The 10,786-nt window shown below is 50.2% G+C and overlaps 1 protein-coding gene across 1 annotated transcript; it reads right to left on the bottom strand.

Annotated features, from left to right (window-relative positions):
* Nucleotides 1-338: 338 nt before the first annotated feature.
* On the bottom strand, nucleotides 339-4,459 carry NPFF (neuropeptide FF-amide peptide precursor). The gene is made up of 3 exons (XM_035107932.3): nucleotides 4,013-4,459; nucleotides 1,475-1,605; nucleotides 339-654 (listed from the first exon to the last, which is right to left on the bottom strand). Exons 1-3 carry the CDS (start codon nucleotides 4,148-4,150, stop codon nucleotides 531-533), a joined length of 393 nt encoding a protein of 130 aa, XP_034963823.1. The 5' UTR covers nucleotides 4,151-4,459; the 3' UTR covers nucleotides 339-530.
* Between the last annotated feature and the right edge of the window lie 6,327 nt (nucleotides 4,460-10,786).

Raw genomic sequence — 10,786 nt, 5'->3', positions numbered from 1 at the left:
AGCTGCTGGGGAAGCCAAAGGTGGGGGTCACTATAGGTGGGGGTAGTTTTCTCTAATTTTCCTCTCCATCCTCCTCCCCCTCCTGAAGAAATTTTGTGGGACTCTTGGCACACTTTGCTCTGGTGACCAGCTTCTCATGTTGCGACCCCCCAGTGGCAGGGAGTTCCATAAGTTCATTGTGCATTATGTGTGTGTGGGGGGGGGGGAGTTAAGATTTACAGAACGGCTGTATGGCAACGCTGCCTGAACAATGGAAGTCTTGACAACGTCAGGAGGACCACGGGCTCCACATCCTTGCTCTAGCCAGCCTACGTGACAGAAAAGATTGTAGTAGGTTCCAAGATGTAACCATTTTTATTATTAGCAAGTGGCAAAGCACAAACCCCTAAACAGGAGGGTCAGTCACCCGGGTAACCCAGGGACGACACAGAAGGAAGAGTAGAAGGGGGAGGCTTTTCCGACCCAGTTCGGCACTAATTCTCGGTGCAAGAACTGGGTGGTGGCAGTTCTGTGCGTTGCTGTCCTCGACTTCATTTCTTCTTGCCAAAGCGCTGCGGAACAGCCATGCTCAGAAACTGAGGAGCCACGGCGTCCCAAGCCCGTGGCTTGATTAGGCCACCGCTGCTGGAGCTGCCCCGGGCGTCACGACCAAATCTGCAGAAAGGGACAGAGATGGAAAGCGGCACAAAAGCAGGTTGCCTGGGGGACATTTTTGGCAATCAAAAACACAGCACTTGGAGCTCCCTGGCCTCTCTGCCCTGCTTGCCCCCACCAGGTCCTCACTTCTGCCAGATGGATGGTGAGAAGGAAGCAGAGCTATGCAGCTGGGTGTCTTGGAATAGTGTTTTGCCCTTCCCCTCCCCCCTCCGCCGTCCCAAGGAGAACAGAATTGCATCATCCAGAACTACTGAAACGAACCAGAGTCCCCTTATTGTTGCTACAGGCATTGATGGGTGGGGATTTGAACACAAGACAAGGGAACGATTGGAAAATTGTTCAGTTTTAAGAACACAGCTTTGCAATGGGTAACACAGGAAGGTGTTCCGAGCAGTTGCAGAAAAAAAGGTTGTAGGGATGGAGGGTCTAAGACCCATGAAACTGACAGGTGGGAATGCTCATTTAGATAGCAAGGATGCTGTGTTTGTCTCTTAAAAATGGACTCTTAAATGGGGGAGCCTATGCCTGATCTGTGGGAATTGTGAGGCCTTGGAGACGCTAGAATGCGTGCAAATACTATTCGGATGGAAAACACTCAAACCATCTTCAGGAGACGACTTGCTGGGTCTCCCATCCCAGTCCATGGCCAAAATGAAAGAACAGATGTAATTCTAAGAACTGGAAAATTAACACAAATGAAGCTTTAAAAAGGAAGGAGGAAATTAACTGAACCGCCCCCTCCACCCACTTGTGCACCCCCTAGTGTAGCCAGAATACATGCTTCTGCTTGGCTGCATCAACTCTGCACACTCCTTACCTTTGGGGCTGGAACAGGAAGGAGGGGCTGCGACCAGGTCTCTGCACAGCATGAAGGAGGGAGCGGAGAAGGACGCCCAGGGGATGCTCCTCAGGGGGGATCTGGACAGGATGGTCCTCATTTTCTTGCAGCTGGGTGGACAGATAAAAAGCCAGGGGGTCATTTGAGAAATTCAACAAGAGACGAGTTCCCTACAAGACCAGGAAGTAGCTTGAGGACCCGGGAAAACAGCATGGGCATTGCATTATTCATAGAATCAATCAGAATTGTAGAGGTGGAATGGTTCATGGGGATCATTTAGTCCAGGGCCGGATTTAGGTTTGATGCGGCCCTAAGCTACTGAAGGTAATGGGGCCCTTGATATGTCTAGCTGTCCTTCGTCAACAACAAATTGTCGCTGGTTTTTTTTTGTGTGTGTGTTGAATATATGCTATATGGTAATTTATGGACCTAATAGGTATCTAAAGCCATTTGCACATAACAAAATATGTATTTTATCAAAGTAATTGTTGAACTGAAATACAATTAAATTTTCTGGGGGCCCCCAAGGGAGTGGGGCCCTAAACTATAGCTTGTTTAGCTTATACGTAAATCCGGCACTGATTTACGTATCCAACCCCCTGCAATGTGGGAATCCTTTTGTCCGATATTTGAACCCTCAACCTTGAGATTACGAGTCTCATGCTGTGCAGACTGAGCTGCCTGGCTCCTCACAGTTGCGTAATGATGGTAAATCTTGAGCAGCAGTCAGCTCTATCCACCCAACATAATGTCAAGCCAATTACGGTATATTTTTTTGCAATTTCACACGCACATACACACACACACTTTGTACACCAAAAACAGCTGAAATTCGGGAGATTGCCTTACACAAATTGTGAATATTGGCAAAATCCAACAGAGTCTCGTGACACCTTAAAGATGAAGAACACATTTATTATGACATAAGCTCCATCTGGTGAAAGGGACTCTAGTCCACTAAGGCTTATGCCACAATACATTCGTCTGGGTTGTCGCCAACAAGTTTCACGTAGAGTAGACGCACTGAAATAAATGGACCCAAGCTAGTCACGTTTATTAATTCCAGTACATCTACTCTGAATAGCATCTTTATCTTTAAAGGTGCCAGGAAGACGCACTGTTTGCTTTGCTTCAACATAGGCTTAACACGCTCTGAAAATTGTGTGAATATCTGTGCATATTTGCTTCTTATGCATAATTTCATTTTCTCTGCATGGGGAGGGCAAACAGCTATGCAGGGTACCTGTGGCTCTGACTGATCACTTTTTGCTTTTGGCTTCCTGAGATTCACCCTCACACTTCCATGTTTAGAAACTTGCTTTTAAAAAGGAAAGGAAAAGAAACCAAGATTCTGAGGACTCTGTTGTTGTCACAGGGTATATACCCAGCCCTAAATGAAATCCGGGAGGAGCTCGGGTTAACATCTTAATAATGCAAAGCACTTTGCATACCTTCACAGGAATATTTTACAACAGCATTGCATGGTAGGCAAGCACTGTTATGCCCATTTTGCAGCTAGAAAGGACTAGGTAGTATGGCTTGCTCAAGGCCACCTAGTGAGTTTGTGGCTGAGGATAATTTGATCCCAAGCGCCATCAATCTTAGAGCCCCACTAATTGCAATGATGCCACCCTCTCCGGCCTGGATCTCAGCAAGTGTCTGGGAAAGAAAGGGAGAAAGAGAAAGAGAAAGAGAAAGAGAAAGAGAAAGAGAAAGAGAAAGAGAAGGAAGGAAGGAAGGAAGGAAGGAAGGAAGGAAGGAAGGAAGGAAGGAAGGAAGGAAGGAAGGAAAAGAAAGAAAGAAAGAAAGAAAGAAAGAAAGAAAGAAAGAAAGAAAGAAAGAAAGAAGGAAAGAAAGAAAGAAAGAAAGAAAGAAAGAAAGAAAGAAAAAGAAAGTTTATGGGTTTATGTTATACTGGGTTTATGTTATACTGTACTGACTTTCTGGAGGGAGCAATGACTTCCAGCTTGGCCGAACTTTTCTCCCACTCTCAATTAGGTAGGGGACCCAAAACACCTCCACAAGTCACTGTGGCATAGTGGTTAGTGTGCTGGACTAGGACTGAATAGAGCAGGCATCCCCATACTTCAGCCCTCCAGATGTTTTGGACTACAATTTCCATCATCCCTGACCACTGGTCCTGTTAGCTAGGGATGATGGGAGTTGTAGGCCAAAACATCTGGAGGGCCGTAGTTTGGGGATGCCTGGAGTAGAGTCAGGTTCAAATCCTCACTCAAGCCCCACAATGAGCAGATTGGGGATTTCAACCCAGGCTTGCTCACTGTGGGACTCTGGGTCTACTACACTCTCTCAGCCCAGCTGACCTCACAGGGCTGTGGGAGGAGGATAAAAAAGTGTGTGTGTGTGTGTGTGTGTGTGTGTGTGTGTGTGTGTGTGTGTGGCGTCTGTGAACAGAGCCATGCCCAACCACCCTGCAAGAACTGACTAAGCAGCATCGAAGTTGGCTTGGCACCCACCCTTGCCCTCCAGGCCGCTGTCTCGTCAAAGGCCACTCACCATCCAGCTGAGGAGTCTCTCCGGGTAGCCGTCGGGCTCCTCGGCCTCTTGGGAGCCGATCCCCTCCTCGAGGCTTTGGCCTGGCTTGAGGCTGCCGGAGAGCAATGCCAGGGCGAGCAGCAGGTAGGCAGCTTCCATGTTGCCAGGCCTGCTCTCTGCACTCTTGCAAAGCGCTTCCCTTTTTGCTTTGGCGCTGCCTTTATATATCTGTCTCCGGAGCGGGTGGTTTGGGGGGGGGGCAGCAGCAGCACAGGGTGGGATTGATGGCAGCGACGGCGACCCATTTGTAAGGCGAGTTTGCGAGGGGGGCCCGCCGGCACCTCCCCGTGACGAGCGGAGAGGGACCGCGACAGCCCCCCCGACAGAGCCTCTGCCACCGCTGGCTGGGGCTGATTTGTGCGTAATTGTGAGGATAAATCCAGCCCAAAACGGCTCTCTTAAGTCCTGTTGGGGATTTGGTAGCTAATTGCTTGCATGTTGCCGTTTGTACGCCACCGGGGGAGGGGGCGGAGGCCCAGGTTCTTCGCCGGACACTGACCGCTTCCCTCACACTCCCCAAGGCCTCCCACCGTCGGCTTGATGGGCCTGCAAACGCCAGAGGCGACTTCGGACCAGACATTTGTTACGTCGCCGCTTGCACAGCCAGCTCGGCAAAGCCCTGGTCCCCGGGGCGTTCACGTCGACGAAGCCAAGCTTTTTACAGCTTAATGAAACCCATTTACCAAGAAACGGGAATGCAGGCTGGGGACAAGGATCGGGGGAGCTGCTGAAGTGTGGGGAGGTTGGTGTGCAGGCCCAGGCCCCAAATGACTCATCCCTAGACATTCAGGTGTGGGGCGTGTGAGGGTCTCATCCATTTTAAGTTGGTGCTGATATTTTCTTTCCAGATTTGCCACACAGAGGGCTGCTACACCATTCTCTTTTTTTGGGGGGGGGACAGGCTGCACAACTGGCGACAGGCATAAATCGAGAGACCTGGCACTGGAAGTAACTCCACCTGTTGGATTTCTGCCTATCAGACAGCTGATTAGAAGACACTGTGCCTGCTTTTAATAAAGATGGCCGGAACAGGCAAGGCTTTGGATAACAGAAAACCGTTGAGAGAGACAGCCTCTCCTGATCACTCGCTCCTTCCTCCATGTACTGCCGCATCGGCCGGCCAGGCTTCCCCCTGCACAGGATGGCAGGCAGCGCAGCATGGCCCCGCTTGGCTCCAGTGGGGGGTGGCTCCAGCAGCATCAACGACTTGCCCGCCCCGGGCACTAGCAACCCATGCTATGCCTCTGTCAGAAGGAACAGCCACTGTGAAACAACCTGGATGAAGGGAGATAGCTGGGAAGGGGGAGAGTCAAAACACAGTGCAAAGAATCCTAGCAGCAGGAGGTCACATGAAAAGGGTTCAAAGTCCTCCCTCTGCTGGGTCTGAGAAGCAGATTGGGTGAACTAAATCGCCCCCGAGTTTCACGGCGTTCCTAAAACAAAGCCAAGCGAAGAAAGAGCTGACATTTGGGGAATAGCAACACAATACACTTCGGCACTGCTCATTTCGTTCCAATGCACCTTGAACTAATCCACTGAGTGACACCTCTTCCCCTTGCCAAGCCTTTCCATCTACGAGAAGAGGAAAAAGCTGGGGAGATGATGCCGGCGCTGAAGGCCCGATGAATGTTTTTGCAAGGTTCCCCCTCCCCTTGCTTCTTGCACCGCCCTCCGGCAACCAGAGAAAGCGAAACATCAGCATAACTGCATATTAATCTCCAGGTCATGTTTTGCTGGAGGCCTACAAGGAACCATCTGATCAGCACCTGACTGATGGCCCCAATAACAGTCAACTCCTCGGAGCAGGGACAGACTCATATTCATCAGCGGAGTTGTGTGAGACCCATTCATCAAGCACAGCGGTACATGTTCCCAATATAAATAAGAGGCAATGTTCCTGTATGGTGTTCCCTTGCAACGTGGGAGTAGCCAGGATTTATGTTGGAAGGGGGGCAGCAGGGCACCCACTTGTCATCGTCCTCTGTCTGGCTCTGTCTGGCAGATTCGGAATGAAATGTCTCAACAACAGTTGTTTTAATTTACTTTCTTCTGACCCCAAGTGTGCAGAAAAAGCAGCCAAAATCTTCAGCCACTTGGAAACTACGAGAAGCTTCCAGAACCGAGCTACCTGTGACATGATTGGTCAGTTTGCGGATTCCACACCTACCCTGTTTCCCCTTTTTAAATACGTAGTCATTAAGCCATGGCAGGGTTTTTAAGCGTTTGAGAAATATAAGACATACCCCGAAAATAAGCCATACTTCCGCGCCGCGGAAACCAACCCCCACAGGCACCTCCACTCACAGAGTCACTCCATGCAGCCGGCACTGCAGGAGCACGAGCAGCTGTGAAGCGGCGCTCCAAGAGGTCCGATTAACAGCTGATCGCGCTCCCGCCTTGCTGGCTGCATCTCCCCGCGCTCCGCCTTCTCGTCCACCGCCGTCCCTGCCGCTTCCGTGCTTGCCGCCACCGCTGGGCTCACTGCTTCTTCCTTGCCCGGCCCGGCCAAGGAGCTTGGAGCGCCCTGCAGCGGCGGGCGGAGCGCCTGAGCCAGCGGCCTCCGCCTGGCCCGGCCAAGGACGCCTGCCACCCCGCCACCCGGAACCGGTGGCTGCTGCAGCGCCGAGCACTCAAGAGAGCCCAGCAGTGCCCTGAGCTGTAGAAACCGTACCAGTAATAAAAAGAAGAAGACATCCCACCGAAAGTAAGCCACCCTATGGTCTTTTGAGGGAAAAAAAGTTATAAGACAGTGTCTTAAAAAGGGGGAAACACGGGTATCACTCAATCGGGTTGCCAGTTGCATCGCTAGAGTGCGCCACAACATCATGCAAGCATTTCAATTTCATATACAGTGGTACCTCGGTTTTCGAATGTCCGTTCTGGAAGACTGTTTGATTTCCAAAACATTTGAAAACCGAGGTGCAACGGGCGGCCTGCAAATTCAATAGAGAAAATGGGGGGGGGAGAGAAACTCAGCGGAAGCCGTTTGACTTCCGAGGTGCGTTCAAAAACGGAAGCATTTACTCCCGGGTTTTTGGCGTTCGAAAACCAAAACCTTCAACTTCTGAGACGTTCGAAAACCAAGGCACCACTGTATTCTGATTATCTCTACTTTTAGTTAAGTGTTTTTATTTATTTACTGGATTTGGGTGGGCAGCCGGCCCCCAGCATGCCCATGCCTTGCACTAAAGATCACCTGTAGATGAAGACCAGGAAACAGGCAAGCTGCAAGAACAAGGAAAATATCGCCAAAGATTGGCATAATTTTTAGGAAGGAGGTCTTGTTTATATTTTGGTGTTGACCGAAATACAGCAGCAGTGGGGAACTTCTGGCCTCTCTGTGGGACTCATGAGGCTGCTTTAGCCACCTTGCACAGACCTGCCCTATAATATCATAGGCGATGCCAGCCTTGTTGCTGCCCTGGGGGAAGGAGCCCATCAAAGGAGGTGTGTTCCAGGGGCAAAGGGATCAAAAAAAGGCAACCAATTTGGTCAGCCAGCTGTATGTCAGGCTTTATTCCAGAGATGTTGCTTCGCTTCCTGGAAGCTAGAGTTTAGGAAAGGAGGAAGGAAGAGGTTGGGGCAAAGGGTGAAGTCGATCATGGGGTGTGTCTGTGGGCAAAGCAGGGGTCTACATAATGGGATGGAGGGGGAGGTGTGGAAATAGAGGCAGTTTGTGTGCAAAGGTGAATTGAAAGGAGGAGAGAGGGAAAAGCGGGTGAAGGTGAAAATAGGGGGTTTCAGGTAAAGGTAAAGGGACCCCTGACCGTTAGGTCCAGTCGCGGACGACTCTGGGGTTGCGGCGCTCATCTTGCTTTACTGGCCAAGGGAGCTGGCGTACAGCTTCCAGGTCATGTGGCCAGCATGACAAAGCCGCTTCTGGAGAACCAGAGCAGCGCATGGAAACGCCATTTACCTTCCCGCCGGAGCGGTACCTATTTATCTACTTGCACTTTGACGTGCTTTCGAACTGCTAGGTTGGCAGGAGCAGGGACCGAGCAATGGGAGCTCACCCCGTCACGAGGATTTGAAGCGCCGACCTTCTGATCGGCAAGCCCTAGGCTCAGTGGTTTAACCCACAGCGCCACCTGCTTCCCTTAGGGGGTTTAAAGGGGGTTACAAAAAAGGAGGGAGTAAGAGGCTTGGAAACAGGAGTATTCTGGGAGAGGGAACGCAAAGAAGATGAATTGATTCAAATAACACTTTCCAAAAAGGATATAGGTGCTGTATGTTTCAGCTCTTTAGATTATCGATACATCCCAAGTCTGTGGGATGGGTCTGGGTGAGCTAAATGTTGGAGATTGACCCGGGAGATGATTTGAAATCCCAAATCACTCATGGCCCAATTGGGTTTTTTTTTTGTTAAAGTTAATTGTTATTTCTCAGCTACAAATACCATCTAGAAATGGCATTACGGTTATGCAAAGTGATAAGAATATAGATTCTCCAAGCATTTGTATAGCTTATGGCAACGGATGCTTTCTAAATGGACAATAACGACAAGATGATGCTCGCTTCATGAGCCGTGATTGCCCATGATAGCTAGCGGCTACAAACATTTGGGGAACAGTTGGCATTGGGGGGGGGATTTTGCAGCGGGCAAGAAGGAATTCCAAGGGTACTTTTAAAAAATGGACTAGCACTGTGTATTTGTGTGATTGCTTGTACTACACCATGCATATATACGTAAATAAAGAAATTTATATATGTAAATAAACATTTCAAGAAAAGAGAATTCTAACTAAGTATAAGGGAGAACTTTCTGACAGCAAGAGCTGCTCAACAGGGGAACAGTCTCCCTCGGAAGGTGGTGGACTCTCCTTCCTTGGAGGTTTTAAATCAGAGGTTGGATTGCCTTCTGTCTTGGGTGCTTTAGATGAGATTCCTGCATTGCAGGGGGTTGGACTAGATGACCCCTGGGGTCACCTTCCAACTCTATAATTCTTTGATTCTATGGAATGGGGGTGGAGATGAAAACGGGTGTAGTGTGGGGCCGCAGAATAGAAAAGGGCTGGTTTCAAAAACAGGATTGTGAATGTAAAAACAGGTTTTGTAATCGCATGCGGTGAGAAGGGAAGCTCTAGGTGGTTAATTTTTGGGGGGGGGGGGCTGATGAATGTAGCAATCGGGGAGAGCCCCACCCCGGTAATAATATCATTATAAAAAAGTAAGCCGTGTTCTTAGTTTTGTTGTTGTTTAGTCGTTTAGTCGTGTCCGACTCTTCGTGACCCCATGGACCAGAGCACGCCAGGCACTCCTGTCTTGCACTGCCTCCCGCAGTTTGGTCAGAGTCATGTTCGTAGCTTCGAGAACACTCTCCAACCATCTCGTCCTCTGTCGTCCCCTTCTCCTTGTGCCCTCAATCTTTCCCAACAGCAGGGTCTTTTCCAAGGATTCTTCTCTTCTCATGAGGTGCCCAAAGTATTGGAGCCTTAGCTTCAGGATCTGTCCTTCCAGTGAGCACTCAGGGCTGATTTCCTTCAGAATGGAGAGGTTTGATCTTCTTGCAGTCCATGGGACTCTCAAGAGTCTCCTCCAGCACCATAAGAGTTCCCTCCTAATTTTTGACATAATCATACCGGTATTTATTTAGGTGAACAAATCGTGCCCCCACCCCTGCAAAGGGGCTGTGCACAGGGACCCGTGTAATATACACCTGCCACCGCACTCTGGAAGGCAAGTAACAATACTGGGCCATGCACTTAGTGAAATGAATGGAGACGGACTGTCTTAGAAGATCTCCATTTGGACTCTGTAGTTGCTGCAACTTCTGGTGGAGCAATGCTGCCATCGTGTGGTTGACAGCAGGAAATGCGGGCTAAGATATGCGACTAAACAGGAGGCTTATTATATTAGCGAGGTTTGGAGAGGCTGAAACTGCTTTCCATAAAGAAAGGCAAACACGCTGCAATTCTACGACACCACCACGGGGGGGATCGCACACTGGCAACAAGAACTAGATGCTGCCGTGAATCTAGGGCAGCCCTCCCCCCCCCAAAAAAAAATCTAGGGCACACACATACCCAGCAAGCCTACACAGTTCCCTGATAGTGGAGCTAAGAACCAATTAAATAGCATTTAAGCTGATTCATCCTCTTCCTTTTAACTCACAGGGGATCAAACTGCTGGTTAAAATAGGCGCCGGGATCCTGCAGCCCTCAGCATGTTGTTGGACTAGAACTCTCAACATGCTGGTGGAAGCTTAAAGACGTCTGAAGGGCCACTGTTTCCCCAAGACCTGCATTAAGCTCCTTGGAAGATAAAGGTGGTATAAAAATGTTGTTGTTTAGTCGTTTAGTCATGTCCGACTCTTCACTCTTCGTGACCCCATGGACCAGAGAACGCCTCCCGCAGTTTGGTCAGACTCATGTTGGTAGCTTCGAGAACACTGTCCATGTCCAACTATCTCACCCTCTGTTGTCCCCTTCTCCTTGTGCCCTCCAGGGCCGGCTCTAAGGGAAGGCAGGGTGGCGCAGGGCACCAGGGTGCTGGGCCGCCGGGGGTGGGGTGCCATGTGCTGCCCTGCGCCTGCCCACCAGCCGTGCCGAGAAATGGGGCGGGGGGGGGGGGGCGCCGGAGTGATCTCCGCACCATGGCGCCAGGCGCCTGACATGCTTAAGACAGCCTTGGTCCCCTCCATCTTTCCCAACATCAGGGTCTTTTCCAGGGAGTCTTCTCTTCTCATGAGGTGGCCAGAGTATTGGAGCCTCAGCTTCAGGATCTGTCCTTCCGGTG

Source organism: Zootoca vivipara, chromosome 2 (assembly GCF_965207765.1).
Source record: "Zootoca vivipara chromosome 2, rZooViv2.hap1.1, whole genome shotgun sequence".
Taxonomy (NCBI): domain Eukaryota; kingdom Metazoa; phylum Chordata; class Lepidosauria; order Squamata; family Lacertidae; genus Zootoca; species Zootoca vivipara.
This window is presented reverse-complemented; position numbering and strand designations above follow the sequence as displayed.

Excerpts from the sequence above, each read along its gene's own strand:
- NPFF (XM_035107932.3), bottom strand. The coding sequence starts at position 4,150 with ATGGAAGCTGCCTACCTGCTGCTCGCCCTGGCATTGCTCTCCGGCAGC. Across the intron at positions 1,606-4,012 it reads AGAGACTCCTCAGCTGGATG|CTGCAAGAAAATGAGGACCA; the intron begins GTGAGTGGCCTT and ends CTGTCCACCCAG. Across the intron at positions 655-1,474 it reads TTCCTGTTCCAGCCCCAAAG|ATTTGGTCGTGACGCCCGGG; the intron begins GTAAGGAGTGTG and ends CCCTTTCTGCAG.